Source organism: Pituophis catenifer, unplaced genomic scaffold, assembly GCF_029215685.1.
Source record: "Pituophis catenifer annectens isolate HBS135680 unplaced genomic scaffold, rPitCat1.0.hap2 SCAF_1, whole genome shotgun sequence".
Lineage (NCBI taxonomy): Eukaryota > Metazoa > Chordata > Lepidosauria > Squamata > Colubridae > Pituophis > Pituophis catenifer.
Window position 1 is genome coordinate 48,050,375 of NW_027256881.1, and position 22,789 is coordinate 48,073,163.

The window sequence follows — 22,789 nt, forward strand, 5'->3', positions numbered from 1 at the left end:
TTACAAGAAGCTCCTTCTGGTCAAGGTCATATATACCTGGATTTTGACACTGCATTAAGCCATAGTATAGTTTTGCTGGTTTTGGTTTAGCTATTGTGCTTTGTGAAATATGGTTTGTACCTTAACTTTATCCAGATTTAAAACGTGGCATGGTTAAAACAAATGAAGACCTACCAAAACAGATGATTTAACCATTACATTCACAGGATGTAAATGCAGGCACACATTCAATCCAAGCATCTCCAGCTAAAATAATAATTTCATATGGGCAAATAGGTAGTTTTCTATATAACAATGATTGATAGAAAAAGCACCAAAATATCCCTATTAGCTGGCAGCATAAATATCCCTGTAAACCTAATGAATTTGCTGCAACAAAGTAACACCAGTGTTGTATGATTTTACTATGATACCACAATAGGCATCCAAAGGAAACAAATTGTTATAGAAGGGCTGCATATTAATTTATGTGTTATGCAGTTGTTTATTGATATGATCACTACAACTCGCAACCTTTGTAGGAAACATTAAAAAACAGGGCAATTGACTTAATTAAGAAAAGGCTTAATTAAATCTTTCTACTTTATTATAAGCTTAGCCCACTTTAGGCACAAAGCCAACTGAGTCACCTTGGGCTAGTTACTTTCTCTTGGCCTTAGGAAGGAGGCAATAGCAAACCACTTCTGAAAAAAACCTTGCCAAGAAAACCACAAGGTATTTATTATCCAGGTAGTCTCCAAGAATCAGATGGAACTGAACAGAAGAAAAAAAATGTAGAAAACACACTATATTTTTTAAACTTGCAATTAATCAGTCACATAATAAAAAGCATAACACAACATTTCTGACTATCCGTAGCAGCCTCTTTAGAAAATTATGAACAGCTTTACACATAGACACCTTCTCTTTTCCCTTACCAGCAGCTAAAGTTTGTCCCATTCCTGGCTTACTGTCGACACATCCAATTCGATTGCAGAGAGTAATGGTAAAAGAGTATGTTTTGTATGGCTCCAGTCCAGTCATTACATAGGATTGTTCATGTGCTTCAGCAACATACAAAGGCTGCAAAATAAAGAGACTCAAGATGTCTAGTCTGGGAGCGCTTCTCTTACTTTATATGAGTACATAGCATATTTAACAATAAGTAATTGGTTGGCCAGGGTTTGCCAAGCACCATTAGCAGAACCAGCAATATTTTGGAAAAAAAATTCAACATGCTATAGAATTAAATTATAATACGTTCATCACGATACTTTATGAGGTAATAATCCAGTTCCTGAGTAGACAAATGAGGGGAAAAAATTATTGCCTCATAAAGCTGTAGAAGAGAGGAATTATTTGTGCAAACTGTACAGATTATGCAAGAGAGCGGTATCACTATTATGTGATGAAATCTAACCAACTTGCAATGGAATCAGAGAAAGCATATTTTAAAATGAGGACATGCTGCCTTTTAAATAGGAAAAGTTATCATTATTATATATTACAACCAATAGGCACAGCACCAGAAATGTATTTTCTTCCTTAAAATACCTTAAATGAAAAGCATTAAAATGGAAAAATGGAAAAGAAATGAAATATTGAATTAAAAAAGTTTATTCAATTAGATTGAGAAAACTTTTTTATCATCTATTCAAAAAGGTGTGTTTGGATCATCAATATCGTTAAATGCATATCATTGTTGAAAGTGTAACAAATCATTGGGAATAATGTGCATATATTGGATCCCTTAGGTATTTTTCGAGAAGATTCCTTAATAAAATCCCTGCACCTTTACCATTAATATATGAAGGCCCTTAGAGAATAATTCCATATTCTATGTCAATGGAGCTGCCTTGTATGAAAAGTTCTGGGAGAATCATTAATTAGAACGAGAATGAACATTTTAATTGTTCAAACCCCAAAAGAATACTTTACCAGCATGATTTCAGGGAAATGTTAGGGTGTTAGCAATTTTATTTTTTGCTATGAGATGAACGCTTTTCAAGTTTCATAACAGCTATGAATCAAGAAATTGCATAATGCAGAAAATAATATTAATATTGAGAAGACAACTGTAAACAGCAAAGGACCCTCTGCAAAGGAGCTGAAAAAATAGTAGGCAACTGAGTTACCTGCTGTAAGAAGATAGCATACACTGACTACAAACAACAGCATAACAAACTAGCAACAATGGTGCATTGGAAGATCTACAATAAATACCATTTGTCTGCAAGCAAGAACTGGTGGGACCATAAAATAGAGAAATTCATAGTAAATGAAGCTAAATTGCTTTGAGACTTCAGAATTCAAACAGACAAGCACCTGCTAAATAACAGCCCAGACTTAGTAGCTATCCATAAGAAAGAAAAAAAGAAAAAGTGGACATGGCAATACCTCCAGACAGCAGACTAGAAGAGAAAGAACTGGAGAAAAATGCAAAGACCTGCAGATGGAAATACAACAACTGTGGCAAAAGAAACCAAAGGTAATGCCAGTGGTAATAGGCACCTTGGGTGCAATCCCAAAACAACTGGACCAATACCAATGGCATTGACATTGATAAAATCACCACCAGTCAATTACAAAAGGCAGCATTACTTGGAACAACTTACATCCTATGACAATACCTTTAACACCATCAAATACCACCCATTAGCCTATTCCAGGTCCTTGGAAAGAACTTAATAAATTGATTAAAACTACCAGACCCATTCTAAACATTTGGCTGACTATGCAAATAACAACAACAAGAAGAAGAACAACAACAACACAGTTAATTGTTCAGCAGCAACATCAAAATGAACTTTGGACTTGAAAAATGTGCTGTATTATCCATGCAGCAAGGAAAAATGGAAAAAATAGAAGGAATAGAACTGAGAAATGGAAACATAGTAAAACCATTAGCAAAGGATGATGGTTATAAATACCTAGGCATATTGGAAGCAGACAACATCTTGAATGGAAAAGTCAAAGAGTCAACACAAAAGGAATACATCAGTAGGATCCGCAAAATATTAAAATCAAAGCTGAATGCTGGAAACATAATTACACTTTTGAATGTTCAGTTGACTGAGTTTCATGTTTAATTAATTAATAATAATAATAATAATAATAATAATAATAATAATAATAATAATAATAATAATATCAGTTGAAAAAAAGGAATGGGGAAGGGGAAAACAGCCCATATCCAATCTTTTAGGCATAACCAGAAAAATAGAAAATGGTATATCCATATTGGGCTTATTGAATATCTTTTTCAGAATAAAACCACATATTTATGTTCACAAAGGGCAACTTAACTTCAGAAGAGTCTTTCAAAAATCATTATTTCCCTTTGACAAGAATGCAAATAAATAGTCAGATCCACCTTGGGCAGTTTGCCATAATAACTTTGATACCTCACTGTATTTTAATAAATCTAGGCACTGCTCCATTGGCAAATTTCAATTTGGCATAGCCATAAAGATTGGGACCACTTTAGAGGATCCATACATCAATAAGCAGAGAAAACAGATTGCTAATAACAATAATACCTGAGAAAACATTGGCAATATTTTTTGTTCAGTAATTACATTGACGCTATACCCCATCACTTCTCCTCTTGCTTCATTATCTCGTGGCTTTTCCCAAGACACATTCAGAGAATATGGTGAAAGAGGGAATACTGATGGAAGTGGCATGAATACAGGAGCTAAAACACAAATAAATGTGCTAATTTATCATAAAATAAATGAACAACATGTGTCAGGCACGTTTTCCCACTATATTTGTAAAATACCATCTGTTAAACTTGATAAAATGGCTCTTTGCATCCAATTCCTAAATAAGCAGCTTGTAGAAATTAATTTTCAGGACTAAAAGGAATTTTCATATTTTTTTAAAGCTACAACTTCAAAGTAAACATTTGCCACCTTATAAGCAAACTCTTGGATCTTTTTTTTTCTATAAGGCGCAAACCACCACTTAAATTTTAAATACAATATAGGCTTCATGTAAAGCACAGGCTTATCTTGACTTGGGAAAACCTGATTAAAAGGAAGGCTGAGTAATTCAACAAAGTACGGTACATTTAATTACTGAGAAGCTTGGAAGTGCATATTTCTGCCTAGTGTCTGTCTTTTTCTCTCTCCCTGTGTGTGTGTTAGTGTGTGATTTAATTTTATGACCTCCAATTTTTTAAAGATAATTCCGTGTTTTAGAACTTATACAGGCACCATTAATTGGCAGTGTTTTAGAAAGACTTCTTATATATCACTCTTCAGAAAAATCTGCTGGAGGTTTAACTTCACAAGCAAATGAAAGTGAAATCCTTGGCTTGAAGCCATTATTTAATTTGCCCAGCCAAAAAGTGTTTTGGACTTAGATACCCAAGTAGTAGAATTAGTAAGACTAGTTTTTCAATTCTTCCTATCAATTCACATTCCCTTCCTAAGCTGCCTCAAATTTACCTAAGATTTGTAGAAATGTCACAACCAGGAAGACTCTTGATTGCAAATCAAGGCTAAAGTTATATAAACAATTCATTGCCCTCTTGCAGAAGTTGTGGAATCTGTTTATATCCTTGGTAACCTTTTTTTCTGCTTTGAGAAATTCTAGCTTTTAACAAATTCTCATGAATTAATTTTCAGTATAAATTTAATAGAAATCAGTGGATTTAGGTAAGTTTCTTAGAGGTTTATTTATTTATTTAAATGAACACAGTAAAAGTTTTTAGCAGCTAAATATCATTAGTCAAAATAAGTAAAGTGAGTATGAAGTCACTGGAAATCTGCCTGTTCTAAATCTTATATTGTAAAACCAATATATTGATATTAGAGATCATGTATGGCTTCCATTGAAAGCCAAAACCTTACTGTCTGCCCTATGCCACTTTTTTAAAACTTAAATAAAAAATAATAATGACATTTTAGACTTAACCCCAACTTAAAAAAACAAAAACAAGCAAAAAGTTTTGAAAGCTCTTTCTGAAATATTAATCTAAATGGTTAATGTAAACTCCAATAATTACCTGCCTCTGCTGTTCTTTGCAATGTCCAATTTGAAAATGTGCTGCCAGCCACATTGGCTGATAAAACACGGAACTCATAGTCTGTGAAAGGCTCCAAATCAGTGATGACAGTACTAGTTACAGGTGGTGTCAAAGCTTTCTCGTGTACAGAGTCTTCCACTGGATGAAGATTAAACCATCCATTGCTTTGGAAAACACAGTTCTCAGGAGAAACATGACTTCCATTGGATTGTACACCTCCTTTCATATATAATTCATACCTAATAATTACACCTAGAAATGAAAGCAGGCAGCTTACAAAACAAGTAATGTATATTTCTTTGAAAATATTTACATTTCTACTTTTGTCATTACTATCTAATGCTGAAACTGGTGTGACTCAAAGTATATTGCCTAACTCATCCTCCCAAACATGCATTTGTGAATACTTGTTCCTTGGTGGAAGTGTGCCAATATCAATGACACTAAGGACCAATCATCATCATAATAATAATTTTACTGTCATTGTACTTGTATACACAGTATACCCCTACAACATATAACCATAACCTATATACTCTTCAACCTCTGAAAAGGACAAAATAGCCCTTCAGAATGTGAAGGCCTCTTGAAATTAACTTTTAAATGCTTTACAGTTTCACTTCCTATTGAATAATTTCCTATTTAATAGGAAATAAATTTATTTCCTAATAATAGGAAATAAATTCCAGAACCTAGCAGTTGAAAAAATCCAACCTTGCAAAGGGTCAACACTGGGAAGAAACCTTCTATATAGAATAAGAAAGAAAACTTTGATGGAAATATGCAAAAACTGTTACCTAGACAAAAGGGGTGAAACATTTTTTTTTAATCTAGAGCAACATGATAACATTCAGAAGTGACTCAGGAAGATGCCTCAGGAAGATACCTCCCAAATTTCCTGGAGTATAAGAAACAAGAGGAAGGACAGCACAATCAGATTTGCAAGATTCTGTTATTACAACTACTTTCAAATCTTTCCTGTAGAGTTGATTTCTGGTCTGGGTTACTTAATGGACTTGACACTTTCTCTTTTAAGTGTTTAAGGATAGCAAGAGATAACATACATATGCAATGAACTGCCTATTATCTCAACAATTATTTGTAGACCTCCATGAGTTTTATTTCTACTCCTGAAAATTATAGACCATAAGTATGCATTCTCTTAAGCAGAAATTAAGCAGTTAGATCTTTGGAAGGAGAAGTTATATTGCTAGTAATGTGTGACATACTATCAAAAGAACATCAGATCTATTATACTGAGTCAACTCAGAAGTCTCTCCATTCCAGTACTAGCTAGCAGAAAATTTCAAGTTGGTTTTTCCAGCCCTATCTAGAGCTATGGAGACCAACTACATGCAAAGTGTGTGCTGTACTCATGAGATATTCTCCCCTTTCTATATGTGACCACAAATGAGGTAGTAAATGGGGGCGGAGAGAGAAAGGGAACAAATCTCATTGAGTCTTATACACATTGCCTTCATGTATCCAAGGGACTTATTCTGTTTTCAGGAAAAATCCCGATAATATATAGATCCAGTACAATTCTCCCCAAATTGCTGAATTAAACACAAAAACTTACCATTGGCTTTCCTGGGTGGGAGCCATTCTACAGCCAATTCAGTAGAGCTGATATTTTGTATGACTGGAGGTAGCTGCTTTTCAGGAGGTGCTTGTGCAGTAACTATTGACAGTTGCTGGCTTAGCAAACAGCCTCCACTAGTACATGCTTGAACGTAAAAGTTGTATTTTGTAAATGGAACTAAATTCCAGATAGTTATAGAGGTCCCCAAGCTTTCATGCTGGCCACAAGATTGATGTTCAAATGAAGAAATGCATGTCAAAATATATTTCTCTATTAGACCAGTGTCATTGGATAAGGCTGTCCAGTTAAAAGAAATAGAATAAGGTCCAACAGGAAAGACTGGATTTAAATGCAGATTTCCTAGAGGTATCCCAGGTTGTGTTCTGTAAGTCAACTCAGTACTTCTTGTAAATCCGTGGATGTTGCTTGCTTCAATGTAATACGTATAGAAGGTATACGGAAGTAAATTGCTATCAACAAAGACCTGGAGGCCTGAATGAAGTATGTAAACATCTTTCATTTATTTTTACAGTATACATTAAACTATAACTTGCATTTTAGACTATAGTTCTTATAAAATGACAAAGAAAAGAAAACAAAGCTGGAGAATATTATTAACCAAACTATGACAATCATTTTAAAAAGAATGTAGTAAATAAAATGCTGAATAGTTAAAACTTAGCAAACATCTTTGCTTGCTTCAAGCCATAGAGCTAAAAGACTGACTCAGGAAAATGAGCCCCAAATCCCAGGATCTGAATCTTTTGGAGCCTTGTGTGGAGAAAACTTGCTGAGAAGGAAAAAAAGGTGTTACATTATACTTGTCAACCCTGAAATGCTGTATTTTAAATCATTACTGAAGAATCAACATAAAGCTTAATTTAAAAGGAAGATATATTTTACTATCAATTTCTCCTCAACCATTTAGCATAAACATTAGTAGAACTGTAAAATATAAAATGTCAAGATCTTTGCCTTTTACTTTATGAGCATTAAATACTTTCCTCTGCATTTTGTTTCTTACTAGACTATTGTTAAAGTTGCAGCCAAGCTCTTTGGACTGCATCTCTAATGTTACAATGACTTTTGCTAGGGCTGCATTTATTCATATGTGCATGTGCTGGTTTTTGTTTTCTTGTGTTTTAATTATCTGAAGCAAGTCAAATATAATGTTGGATGTTAGTTAAATTTACAATAAGTATAGTAATAAAAAAACTTTTTTCTTTTACAAATAAATAATATTTTCTGGAATTAATCTAAAGCATTATGAAGTAAACACCTAAAATGAGATCTTCTAGATCAGGGGTGTCAAACTCAATTTCATTGAGGGCCGCATCATGGTTGTGTTTGACCTCGGGGGGCCAGATGGTCATGGCTGGGGTGGGTGTGGCCAGGGTGGGCATGGCCAGCTTGACATCACTCATGTCAGGAGGCATCTGTGGTGGCTGGGGTGGGGCGGGGGGATCCTCCTGCAGCCTTCTGACAGCAAAAATGGACCCCAGAAGCTCCACTTTTGTTGGCTGTGGCACTGCGGGCTGGTTCTTTGCTATTTCCAGGGCAGCCCTGCGGGCCAGATCTAAGCACCCTGTGGGCCAGATTTGGCCCACGGGCTTCAAGTTTGACACCACTGTTCTAGATCAAACCAACAATTTCCCTTGGTAAGGAACTCAAGTAGTTCAGAATTGTCCTGAACAAACAGCAGTGTTTCTCCAACATGTCTTGGAAGAATCCATAATTTAATGTCAGAGGATTTGCTTTATATACTCAAAAGCTCAAGCTCAATCATTAGCAGTTCAAAGATTCAGGTAGCAGGTCATGGAAGAAACCACTCCTTAAGACTCTGAACAGCCACAGCTAGTCAAAGTAGATATACTGGGCTAAGTGGACCAATAGTCAGATAGACATCATTTTCCCACTAGTGACTTATAGTGTCTTTATAGCATCAGCCAGCCATTGCTGAAGTGATATAAAACCTGTCCTCATTATTATTATTTTCACGCAGACATGGCTGGCCTAAAATAATGTTTCTCAACCTTGACAACTTTAAGATGTGTGGATTTCAAAAAGAATTGAAGACTACATTGCATAGAGTTGCCAAGGTTGAGAAACGCTGGTCTAAAAGATTAAGTAAATTGCTAAAGGGGAAATGACCAGAGTATGTACTTCTAACCTTACTCATGTCTATCCTTACTCATATCTCAATATAATTGATAATCAATATTCGTAGGAATGAATATTTTTAACTGCCTGGAATGAAAGTCAGTAGTGCACAAAAACATTTCTGCTCATCTAATTCTTTCATCTCTTTCCTTTGTCACTTCCCTGCAGCCACTGCAGAGGATTGGGGAAGATTTGGAAGGCCCATGTTTCACTGCAGGGGAGAAGGGTTAGCAATGCTCCAGTGGATGGAAGCATTTCCATCAACAGAAACATCCCCACAGAATGAAAGCATTAAAAAAAGATAAAGAAACTAAGAGTTAAAGGAGAAAGGTTTCTTTGGAATGCACAGGAAGTTCTCGACTTACAACAGTTTGCTTGTTGCAGGATCCAATCTGGGTTGGTCACTCGGACCAGAGTTTTTGTGTTCCAAGCTTTTGGATTCGTGCTGGAGCCCATTTACTTGGCCAGAGAGAAGTTTCCCTGAAGATGAGTCCCAGCACAAGTCTGAAAACTTGGAAGACAAAAACTCTGGTCCCAATGACTGACTCAGATTGGATCCTGAAACATTATCCTAGGATATATATATATTTACTTTCATTCATGAGTTTGTTTAGTGTCTGCTCAAAGTTACAACAGCACTGAAAAAAGTGATTTATGACCATTTTTCATACTTATGATCATTGTAGCATCGCCATGGTCACATCTGGATGCTTGACATATAAACTGGTTTATATTTATGATGATTTCAGTGTCCCGGGGTCATGTGACACCCCCCCCCCTTGCAACCTTCTGACAAGCAAAATCAATGGGGAAGCCAGATTCACTTAACAACCATGTTACTAATCTAACAACTTCAGTGATTCACTTAACAAATGTGGCAAGAAAGATCATAAAATGGGACAAAACTCACTTAACAAATTTCTCACAAAATTTTGGGCTCAATTGTGGTTATAAATTGAGGATTACCTGCATCTATTTGCATTCTTGCTTTGATATGAAAAACTCTAAACATAATTTTGCTCTGACTCTAGAAAGCTATCAGTTAAATAAGCAAGGTTTTGAGGCTATTGAGTGACTGATTGTTGTCACCAGGGGGACAGGGGTTATTGTTTGTTATTGTTTTTTTATATCAGGTTTTTCTTTGTAAGCCACCCAGAGTCACTGAGAGTTGGGCAGCCATATACATTTTCTTAAATAAATAAATTTATAATTTTCCTTAACAAATTGGCAGCTTTTATATCTATAATTTCACACTGTAATTCAAACTAGAAGTTCTGTGAAGGCAGAAGTCTTTAAGTGGTTGTGTGTAATATAAATGCTATATACATCTTGAGAGCAGCCATAAATGTAAGAATTTTGTAGCATTAACTCAATTTACAAAGGTTTCAAATAATTATGTTTGTCAAAAATCTCAAGCTATTTATCTAGCCACATAAATACATACAAGTTCAGTTTGGGCCCTGGAAATTATTGATATCAGTCTATGATTAGACAAGTAGTACTTTTAATCATTGTAACATTAACTGCTTACTCTGGTAATGAATCTTGAAAAGACACCCACAAAATATGGAAGGCAAGAGGTCCTGACTGGTACAGAGCTGCACATTGGTCTCAAAGTTTAGGAATTTTGTCTAGTTGCCAGCACTATTCAAAGTGTGATATAAACACCTAGAAGTTTCCTGCCTAATTAAGACCCTTGGGAGTGGACACATCTGTCTTTTGATGAAAATATGCAGAGAGCAGATCTCTTAGGCAATGGAAGAGGCTGTTGGACGTATATGGTGTTATATTTGTGCTGTGTGAACTAGAGGTGCTGGAGGTCCTCTTTGCATCCAGCCACAATGGAAAGAAGAATCTGCAGCTTGATGGCTCAGTAGAAGCAAGCATGATTAGAAAGAGAGATCTGCAGAACAGATTGGCTAATGGACTGCTATATTCAGAAGGATTGACTGGGAATCAGTGACGAAAGCTTGACCAACGAACTGAAATTCAACAAGCGATTTCCCCCTCTTTCCCTTCTTGTCCCCAGGTTAAGTACAGTAAAGTGATAGTAGTGAAGCTGTGAGCATTTAAAAGCAGAAATAAAAGTAGAAATGATAGCAGTATTTCAATATCTAAGGGGCTGCCACAAAGAAGAGGGGGTCAACCTATTCTCCAAAGCACCTGAAGGCAGGACAAGAAGCAATGGATGGAAACTAATCAAGGAGAGAAACAACCTAGAACTATGGAGAAATCTCCTGGCGGAACAATGAATCAGTGGAACAACTTGCCTCCAGAAGTTGTAGATGCTCCAACACTGGGAGTTTTTAAGAAGAGATTGGATAACCATTTGTCTGAAATGGTAAAGGGTGTCCTGCCTAAGCAGGGGGTTGGACTAGAAGACTCTGTTATTTTGTAATTCTGTAAATATAGAATGATTGAGTGAATCAGGGAGGGAGCATTTGGGACAGTTAAGAACCTGCAAAAAGTTCTGTAAAGAAATGTATTTATAATTTGATAAACTAAGGCCTGTGTGTGTATAATGTAATCATATACAGACCCACAAATATACAAATATTAATTTATTAAATGTATATTAATTGAAAAATACTGAAACAATAGCCACCAATGTAACCTAGAGGAAATGTTTGTATGTTTGTATGTGCAACTACAAGTCAGAAAATTTCTTGTCCTTTCCCCACTCTATTCAGTTGTAAGAATATCCTTTTTTTGTTTTAACTTTCTCAGTGTATTTATGTCAAACAGTATATGCCAGGATCCAATTATAATTGTATGAATTCTATGTGTAGCAAACTAGCATAGGGTATATAAAATAATAAAGCATTCTTTCGTATGTGAATGACAAAAATGTAAACATTTTAGGATCTGAGCTGCTTTTCTATACACAGAAACCTAATATATCAAGAGGTTTTTTTTAATGGATTGAATAAATAGGCTAGAAATTTTTTCACACATAACATACTTTATATCATGTTGATTTAAAAATGCAGCAGCAACAGTAAATAGATTGGGGTCAAAAAAGAAAATGTGACTTTAAAACCCACAAAGAAAAAGTTGAAATTACATTTATTTGATGTGTGAAAAACAACAGCCAAGATATTATATATGTGGAAGAACATGTAAAACAATGCTCCAATCGAGAATAAAATGAATAATGAATAAAAAAAACACTTTTGAAGTAAGCAAACTATAAAGGCATATATCATATTAACGAGCACTCACTGTAAGGATGATAGTCTTCTGTTGTGTAGATCTGAGTCCCATTTCTGTATAGTTTGTAAGCAAGCCAATTTGAATTGGGAGAATCCGGTGGATTCCAAGTGACTCTGATAGCTGAAGAATTTACAATCTGTCCTTTGGGGGGAGGCTGCTGGGAAGGAGCTAGATTAAAATGAAGATTGAAAGGGAACAATTGCCACAGTTTAATAAACTAACATGCATCCTGCTAGGGAAAAGATTCTTACCAAGCCCCCAAATCTATACTTCATTAAGAAGGCCTACCATTTCGGGCTTTTCTTACAAGAAAGCTTTAGCATAATTACAAACCAAATTTGCATGTCAAACTAGTTACCTAGCACAGATAGGTAACTCCAACATTTCCAGTTTGGCAGATTGGCTGAGGTGGTGATGGTGGCAGGGGGCCAGGGGAAACTGGATGATTTCATGCATGCACATGGATATGCATGCCGCTTTCACAAATGCAGCTTCGCACACATGGACACACACTCACCCAACACTTCCTCGTCTAGGGACTGGGGGTTGTGGACCTCTGACCTAGCATACATTGGAAATTATAAATACAGAAAAATGCCATTCACTGGATGAAACCTGAGAATGGTTAGATACTATTTTATCTCCCCACACTAACATAATGCATGCAGGTTGAATTCAATTTTCTTCAAAGGAATCTCTGCATATTGTCCAATGCATCATTTGATCTGGAAAACTACCATGGATCCCAAGGTTCTGGAAATTATTTGGAGAAGTGCTTTATAATATGTGGAAGTGGTCTAGGACAACCACCACAGCCAACTTGCCACAGCCAATTTGCCATGGCCAACTTGTTACAGGCCAACTTGCTGCAACCAATTCACCACAGGATAACTTGCCACAGGACAATTCAATGCTGTACTAATTGTTTAATTCAGGTACTTTTATTATTGGTGACCATGTTTTCATCAAAATTATTGTAACTCTTGTATTTCCGAATTGACTTTCTTTATTTTATTATTATTGACCGCGGTTTCATCAAAATTAATTTAACTTTTGTATTTGTTGAATTGTCCTGTGGCGAGTTATCCCAAGGCAAGTTGGCCACGGTGAATTGGCTGCAGTGAGTCGGCCGTGGCGAGTTGGCCCATTCCACCTGGAAGTGCATATGAAGCTCCTCCCTTCAAACCATGGTTGAAATGTAGAACATTGGACATTTTCTGAAGCAACTGCATGAGCCTGAGAAATGATGCTACTTTTTCAATGATTTGAAGAGAGGGATTTCAAAAGTGGTTCTGTATATTCCTAATATAATAATTTATTAGTCAATTAACCATTTTAGGATACAACAAATACACCAGCTAATAAAGGGATAAAATAATGATAAATATACCAAAATACAGTACAAAGTATATCAAATGAATGCATGTATACATATGATCCTGATCTGTTCTATGTACTATAACAAGCTCTTAGCTGAAAAGCTTTAACTATAAACTTGACAGTTCTGCTGACTACGTATTTGGTATCCTGAAAGAGGTACAACAATTTATTGTTGGAGTCCCAAGTTTGTTTTTGTACACATAGTTGCAGCATATAATTGACATTCAAGTAAGACATATATAATACCTTCTATATCTGAAGCTCAACAGATGCACTTTCTGTTATCATACAGCACATAGTGAAATTATCCATACTTTATCATGGAGTCCAGCAATTCAAATCTGGCTCTGATAAGGACTATTTTTGTCAGGTATTTTTCTATTTGGAACATCATTTTATCCTGGCTAACTTTAAAAAATCTAGAACTTGCAATCAGCAATACATCAGTTTGGGCAATAATACTCCAAAGTGTTTGAAGATTTCCTTGGCCTCGTATTTGTGGTTACCAGCAATAGATACCAATTGTGCTTTATGGTCAGACATTAAAAAGTAGACCTCATACTCAGGGACAAAATAACTATTGCCTTTCAGCATTACCATAACATTGGTTTATACATGAATAAAAATATCATATTTCAAAATAACTTCATTGATTTTGGCTTCAAAGATACATCCACATAATAATGGTCAGCACATTATCAAATAGATAAATCAATTTCACCCAAAACAAGGGTTCTATATTTTTCTTACAGTCATCCATAATGCTGATTCTCCTTTAACTGTTAAGTATGAAGGCTATTCCCAAAATAAGAGATATAACACAGGCTCAGAATTGACCAGTTACCAAGAGCTAGGATGTTCTAGCATAATTTTATTGTTTAATTAAAATCACTTTCTTATTAAAATAGGGAGCTTTACCAAGTACTAAATCAGTCAACTATATTAATCAACTCCAGCAGACTGAAGAAAATAGAGCCTTGTGGCTATGGTTGTCTTTATAAAACATCTTTTCCAGCCTTTTCTTCCTGGCATTACAGTTAAAATTAAAATTTATATTCCTATTTAAGATTACTAGTCTACTTTAAATTTTGAAATTCTTTATACAGTTTGAAACATAATTATTAGGAAAGGGTTTTTTTTTTTTGTTATCATTATGAGTAGTAGTATTACTATTCTATCCCTTAGGCTTATATAAGAGCATCATTTAATATCAACTCTTAACTTCCATAATAATCAGTGTGAAACAAAGGCAATGACAAAAGGTTGGGTTGGGTTGGGTTGGGTTGGGTTCAGTGGTGGGTTGCCCCCAGTTCGGACCAGTTCACAAGAACCGGTAGTAAAACAGGCGTGAGGCCTTGCCCACCGCCCCGGATGTCATCAGAAGCACGATCCCATTGTGAACTGGTTGTAATGGTAAGTAGAACCCACCCCTGGTTGGGTTGGGTTGGAGTGGAATAAAAGAGAAGAGAAGAGAAGAGAAGAGAAGAGAAGAGAAGAGAAGAGAAGAGAAGAGAAGAGAAGAGAAGAGAAGAGAAGAGAAGAGATTTATCTGGCTAAGTAAGGTTAGACACACAAGGAATTTGGCACAGAAACACTCCATGTACTTGCATATTACAAAAATGAACTACATTTCTATTTGTTCTACCTTAGTACAAATTTAAGAATTTCCTCCTTGGCATGTTAGCTACCACTGTTCACTTATATAGGCTCCTTCTTTGGGATGTAAACCTATATATAAAAGTTTTTTTTTTTACCTTAGTTGTGGATAGGGACATTGGAGATAGAGAGAATAAAGAATAAATCTCTTACAAGCTCCTTGAAGATGACTTCATCATTAGCAATGATAGCAGCACAGCATCTTCCTTCCTTCCTTCCTTCCTTCCTTCCTTCCTTCCTTCCTTCCTTCCTTCCTCCCTCCCTCCCTCCCTCCCTCCCTCCCATTTTGTGTTTGATTCTTTTTTTTTCTTCTTGCACTGGAAGTAGCATCAACCAAATAACATTTGAAAATTCAGAAAATTACCTTCCTCAACAACCCAGATTCTGCTGCACTTTCATGGTCTGTCAGTGCATTTGTTAAGAGCGCAACTGATGCTATAAAGCAGCGCTACGCTCATAGTATTTATAAAACTACTTCCTAACCTTTAAAATTTGAATTATACTACATTGCATTTTCCTAGTACATATTTCCATCAAACTGCTTTTGATGTCAATTTAATGTTTATCTAATAGAGTACAAGAATATAGTATGAGAGTTATACTGATGAAATAGATTATATGATAATTTTGTCAAAGAGAAGGGTTTCTTTGTATATGACTAATATATGTAATAATTAATTATTTTACTGCCACTATATAAGATTCTAATCTCCCTTAAATTTTATTAATTTCACTTTGAAAGAATAATGGAAATTACATAGAATTAGACAGAGGAAATCAGCAGCAAAGGGAAATTATTATGTAAATCCAGGCAGATTAAATATTGCCTACAATCTAAATATGGGAACACAAGATCTTCATGCATGTCAATAGCTATAAAATTTATACATGTCCCTGCTGTATCCAAAGCCTTGCTTTTGTAAATTCAGAAATTGGAGCTACAACCAGTAATTCTGAGTTCCTGATTGTTACCTAGATATTATAGTAAGGTGGACGAGGTGGGGAATGAAGAGAAAACCTGAGGTACATTCCTCTCATAATAGCATGAATATTATTTTAGAATGAGTACCATGTCTGTAAATACAAAATCAACCACAATTGAGAATTAAATATTTCTACATGTTTAAGTAAAAGGATGATGATGTAGTTTTAGTTGCACTGGACCTGGGCATGTCTGCAGCAACCCTGATACTGATATAGGACCTATGTCCTCCTTTGATTGTCTGGATGGTAATTTAGAGGTGGTTAGGCTGCCAAGTTCTGGAATTCTATTCAGTTCAGTTAATGTACAGCTGAGTCCTGATATAATGGACTTCTCAGCCCTGAGAAACAGAATGACAGTTTGCAAACTATTACAAATTCATTGCATCTGCACATTCCTCTTTCATCTGGAAAATGGGTAGCCATCCTCCCACTGCATCAACAAGTAGATAGCAAGAAAATCTAGGAATGTCCACCTTACTTAAAAGCAAATGGGGTACTAAAGTAAGGACTTCCTGGTACCACGTTTTCTGTACTTTAAATCCATTTCTACCTCTCAATAAATCCAGTTAATAAGAGTTAGTCAGAATCTAGTTTTCTTTTTAATTAGTGGCTACTAGGGTCTTGACACTTGTAACATTTCTAGTCAGAGGTAGCCCCATTGAACTCAATGAAACATTTTTGGTAAGCATGAATAGAGTCCTGGCAATGCATGAACCACAAGAAAGAACTCCTGTGAAAGCCTTTTTTAAATCATTGGAAATCATATCCATGTCTTTTTTTATCTCCAATACCTCTTGGTGTATTTTGCAAATATACTCAAATAGCTTATTTATATTTTATTTATTTGTCAAATTAATATTCGACTGTCAACAGCTCAAATTTAGAAAACAAAACAAAAGCAAAAAAATGTTAATGACTAAAAGAAAAAGAAGCTGGCAATCCTAAACAGAAAATAGGTGTGTTATCCCCTATATGTTCTCTGGAAGAATCCCACGTGCAGCTTATTCTGAAAGGCATCAGACGTAATTGAACTTCTAATGGGAGGCCATTGCAGAATAATATCTCCAACACAGAAAAGAAACATTTCTGAGCTTCAATACCCTTAACTTCATGAGATGGAAAATAACCATGTGCTTCTCCTGGTACAATCAAATTGGTGGGGATGATTCCTTGTATTTAACTTGGGAGCCAAATCAGAAAACACATAGTTTATGTATTTTGTTCAACACTTTAAATTGTACTTGGAAGCCTACAGGATGCCAATGCAGGCCAACAGTACACATGTAATGTAATAACAACTATTCAGCATCCATGCCTCTGAATTTTACCGCAAATGAAGCTTCTGGTTCATCTCTGAAGGCAACCCCTGTTGTAATGTAAATGGGAGATGATGAGAGCCTGAGACATTGTAATAAGGTCCTCACATGGCAGAGAGAGCCACAACTGGTGCACCAGCTAAAGCTCAGCCAAAGGCCCCTGACCAAGTCTTTCACCTGCTATTGAGCAGGATCCAAAAATCCAGGAAGTTTCCCAAGTGGTGGACCTGCTTCTTTGGTGGTAGCTCAACCAGAGGTGGGTTTCAGCAGGTTCTGACCAGTTCTGGAGAACTGGTAGCGGAAATTTTGAGTAGTTCAGAGAACTGGTAGTAAAAATTCTGACTGGCCCCACCCCCATCTATTCTCTGCCTCTCAAGTCCCAGATGATCGGGAGGAAATGGGGATTTTGCAGTAACCTTCCCCTGGAGTGCGGAGGAAATGGAGATTTTACAGTATCCTTCCCCTGGAGTGGGGTGGAAATGAAGATTTTACAGTATCCTTCCCCTGCCACACCCACCAAGCCACGCCCACCAAGCCATGCCCACAGAACCGGTAGTAAAAAAAATTTGAAACCCACCACTGAGCTCAACCCATCCGGAGTAGGATTATAGGGGAACTCTGATGAACAAATAGTATGTCTGCCTTGCTAGGGTTCAATTTAACCTTAGTTTTTCCCATCCAAAGCTTCACAGACCCCAAGGCAAAACTTTCAGTGTTTATTCATACTTGTTACTGTAAACTTGTAGTAGAAGTAGCATTAGCAATCATAGGTTTGGTTTCCTAGTCTAGGCTATCTTGAAGGGCTGACATTGGTCTTGCAAATCTCAGTACAATATACTTCTCCCCTCCCTCCCTTTATCTTCATGAGAATTAGAGAGGGTCAAGTCCAAGATATTTTCTCAAATTACATTTTTTGCCTCAGACTCATTTTTTTTTCATTTGACTGTTTTCTTGTTTGTTGCTCTTCCCTCTATTCCTCAAGGTAATTCCTACATTGCAGTTATACAGTTAGTTTTTTGTGTTCAGTTATTTTTACAAAGTGAGTTGGTTTTAACCAATTGCTTGCTGCATAGAGCCATTGCTGTGAGTTGGGAATCCATAAAAATAAAATAAATAGGAGTGAAGTCTGGGCAAAAGTTGTCTAGCATCTCTAGATACAAGAGGGTTCTGAATGTTATATATGGAATTTCAAATTCCAAAACGTACTTCCAAGTCTATTAATATTGGGGGATTAATTCATTTTATTATGAGCAATATCAATTTTTAGAATTATAATTATATTGTAATAACAATAATTAAACTAATAATACCCATTCACCTGAAAAAAATGCAAATCAATAACCACTCACTTTTACTGCAGCCAAATAGGTTGTAGACATCCAAATTGCTAGCATTGGGAACACAGTTGTCACATTTTAAGCCAGCTGCAAATTGTTTACACATACATTGTCCAGTAATGGGATGACAAGTCCAATTAATAGCTCCAGCAGGATGACAATTACAATGCTGACATCTATAAACAAAAACAAATCATGAAAGTAATGAAAACACATTAACAGTTCAGTTAGACACAGTAGCGCTTAATTCACTGGCTTCTTTTAACTAACATAATTAGTATCACAAATAAAGAACTTAAGAAACTGAACTCTGGTAAGGAAAAACTTAACTATATTTAAATAAAGAGTTGTGTCCCAAATTTACACTACTGTACATTGTTTTTTCAAGTAACCACTGATCTTAAATGGTGCAAATCCATGGTGGATTTGCAAATGTTAAAAACAGTGGAACAGGCTATAGAGACATAAACAGTTGTTCAAATGATCCAGTCCCAAACTATATAAGACTTTGTACATCATATTACCATTGTATTGAAACAGCTACAGTGATCACTAGTTGCTTTCTGAGCTCAGTTCATATGCACAATGTTTTATCTGACTAAATGTGGTGTTAAAAATGAGTAATCAAAGATGTGGAATGTCCCCTTGTCTGTTAAATTATATGTATAATGGTTGCGGTGATTTTAGAAGTATACATGTTGGGAATATAAAATGGATGTGTTACTAACTTTGCTACATAAGCCAGGTCATTGGCCAAGAACCTGAATGATTTGCTATAAATGTTAGATAATTCTATTGACCTGAAAATTAATATTTCAAAGACCAAGGTGGGTTATGTTTTACAAGAGAAATTGCAAAACATTGTAAAGTTATACATAAAGGAAGATAAATTAGACTAAATAGATGAATTTGTGCAATTTAATAGAAATCTCTCTCTCTCCCTCTTCCCCCCCCCCCCTTTCTCTCTCTCTCTGGGTAAATAATTCAGATATAGTCCTGTCCAATATAGTTCAGCACAACCTTATACGTTTTATACAAAAAGGACCATGCAAACTGCTCCCTGGGCACTTTAGAGGATACTAGGACCTTGGCCAGGACCAACAAGGGCTACGTCACTTAGCCAAGAATCAAAAAATGTTGTATTACTTAGTTATCTGCAACTGAAATCAGATAGGAAGCCCACTGGTTTTAAATATATTTAACATAGTCCACAATTGTTGCAGCACTGGCTATTGCACGCCCCGGTCTCCAAGGCTCCCCTCGGATACTAGGTGGCTCAGATACTCAGGACCTGGGCCTTTGGCTGATGCTGTGCAATGCCAAGTCCGTGGTAAATAAGGCCCCCCTCATTCACGATCTTATACAGGAGGGGGGAGCGGACCTGGCGGGTATTATGGAGACCTGGTTGGGCCCGGAGGGAGGGGTCCCTCTGGTTGAGATGTGCCCACCAGGCTTCAGAGCATTCCATCAGCCGAGGGCCCAGGGGAGGGGAGGGGGTGGCAGTTATTATTAACGAAGGTCTTGGTCCGAGGGAGACCACTGTGCCACAGATTGCCGGATGTGAATCCCTCTTTGTGAGATGGGGTCATGGGGTTCAGATGGGCTTGTTGCTTGCGTGCCTGGCTCCCTGCCGTGCGGCAACGGCCCTGCCTGAGCTCCTCGACGTGATAGCCATGGTGGCAGTTGATACACCCAGGCTTATAGTCATGGGTGATTTCAACTTGCCGTCCATCGGTGAAACGTCTGAGGCGGCTCGGGAGTTCATGGCTTCCATGACAGCCATGGACCTGACCCAGCTAGTTCATGGCCCCACCCACAGGGGGGGGGACACACTCTGGACTTGATTTTTGTCTCTGGCCAGTGGTTGAGTGATCTTATTATAGGGGATATAGACATGGAACCCTTGTCATGGTCAGATCACTCGCTCCTTCGCCTGGACCTTCGAACCGCTACACCCTGCCACAGGGAGGCGGAGCCAATAAGATGGGTCCGCCCCAGGCGCCTGATGGATCCTGATAGGTTCCAGATGGAGCTTGGGCCATTTCCTGAGGATCTAGCACATGACTCGGCTGAAGACCTGGTAGCTGCCTGGGATCGGGCAGCTGGTGGGGCCTTGGACCGAGTCATGCCTTTGCGGTCTCTGACCCGGTGCCGATCCCACGCAGCTCCTTGGTTTACTGAGGAGCTGAGGGAAATGAAGCGCCGGAAAAGATGCCTGGAGAGTGGTTGGAGGGCCAGTCTCACTGAATCTGATCGAACACTGGTAAGGTCGCATATTAAGGCCTACTTAGTGGCGATAAAGACGGCAAAGTTTAATTACTTTTCCGCCTCTATTGCGTCATCAGGGAATTGTCCAGCCGCCCTGTTTAGGGTGACCCGCTCCCTGCTCCATCCGGGAGTGCGGGAGGATCCCCTGGAAGGCAGGGCGGAGGATTTCGTACAATACCTATATGACAAAATCGCTCAGATCCGGGGGGATTTGGACTCTGACTGGGTAGATCAGGGCAGGGTGACGAGGAATAGTCTTGAGAATGTTATCTGGGAGGAGTTTGATGCTGTGACTCCCAATGATGTGGACAGGATTTTGGGGAGACTTAGTACGGCCACATGTTTACTGGACCCGTGTCCCTCCTGGTTGGTACTGGCTTCCCGGGAGGTTACACGAGGCTGGCTCCAGGGTGTTATCAACGCTTCGTTGAGTGAGGGTTACTTCCCTGCTGCCTTGAAAGAGGCGGTGGTGAGGCCTCTCCTCAAGAAGCCATCCCTGGATCCGGCAATATTGGCTAACTATCATCCTGTCTCCAACCTTCGCTTTATGGCGAAGGTTGTTGAGAATGTGGTCGCGCGACAGTTTCCACAATTCCTGGAGGAAACATCTTATCTAGATCCATTCCAGTCGGGTTTCAGGTCTGGGCACAGCATGGAAACGGCATTGGTCACGTTGGTTGATGATCTCTGGAGGGCTCGGGACAGGGGTTGCTCCTCTGTTCTGGTCCTGTTAGACCTCTCAGCGGCTTTTGATACCATCGACCATGGTATCATGCTGCACCGGCTGGAAGAGTTGGGGGTGGGAGGCACCGTATTGCGGTGGTTCTCCTCCTTTTTCTCTGACCGGTCGCAGTTTGTGTTGGCAGGGGGGCAGAGGTCGAGGCCTCTCGTCTGTGGAGTGCCGCAGGGATCGGTCCTCTCGCCCCTTCTGTTCAACATTTATGTGAAGCCGCTGGGCGAGATCATCTGTGGCTTCGGGGTGAGATACCATCAGTACGCTGATGACACCCAGCTGTACATCTCCACCCCAGGCCACCCCAATGATGCCCTTGAAGTGATGTCTCAGTGCCTGGAGGCTATGCGGATCTGGATGGGGAGGAACAGGCTCAAGCTCAACCCTTCCAAGACTGAGTGGCTGTGGCTCCTGGTATCCCGATATAGTCAGTTGACTCCATCACTGACTATTGGGGGTGAGTCCTTGGCCCCCACAGAAAGGGCTCGCAATCTGGGAGTCCTCCTGGATATGCAGCTGTCCTTGGAGGAACATCTGATGGCTGTAACCAGGGGGACCTTTTATCAGGTTCACCTGATTCGCCAGTTGCGGCCCTTTCTTGATTGGGATTCCCTGTGCACATGCCCTCGTCACCTCTCGCCTTGACTACTGCAATGCTCTCTACATGGGGCTCCCCTTGAGGGGCACCCGGAAGCTCCAGCTGGTCCAGAACGCAGCAGCACGGGTAGTGATGGGAGCAGCATGGCGCTCCCATGTAACACCGCTCCTGCACGAGCTGCACTGGCTCCCGGTGGTCTTCCGGGTGCGCTTCAAGGTGTTGGTTATCACCTTTAAAGTGCTCCATGGCATAGGGCCTAGCTATCTTCGAGACCGCCTGCTGCTACCGACGACCTCCCAGCGACCCGTGCGCTCCCATAGAGAGGGCCTCCTCAGGGTGCCATCAGCCAAACAATGCAGGCTGGTGACCCCCGGGGGAGAGCCTTCTCTGTGGGGGCACCTACCCTCTGGAATCAGCTGCCCCCAGAGATAAGGAGAATCCAAGACCTCAGTGCCTTCCGCCGTGCCCTTAAAACCCACTTTTTCCAGCAAGCCGGGCTGGTTTAGGAAGAATTTTTTTAAATTTTTAAATGTTTAATTGGTTTGTGG

At 38.4% G+C, this 22,789-nt stretch overlaps 1 protein-coding gene across 1 annotated transcript in view; it reads right to left on the minus strand.

The window, feature by feature from the left end:
• USH2A (usherin) overlaps positions 1-22,789 on the minus strand; it is a 474,981-nt gene that overhangs the window by 345,368 nt on the left and 106,824 nt on the right. Inside the window, exons 14-19 of the mRNA XM_070957393.1 lie at positions 18,655-18,818; positions 11,979-12,137; positions 6,594-7,088; positions 4,994-5,266; positions 3,519-3,676; positions 918-1,062 (exon numbers count right to left, since the gene is read on the minus strand). Coding sequence (XP_070813494.1) covers positions 918-1,062; positions 3,519-3,676; positions 4,994-5,266; positions 6,594-7,088; positions 11,979-12,137; positions 18,655-18,818 — 1,394 coding nt within the window. The remainder of the gene's footprint in view (positions 1-917; positions 1,063-3,518; positions 3,677-4,993; positions 5,267-6,593; positions 7,089-11,978; positions 12,138-18,654; positions 18,819-22,789) is intronic.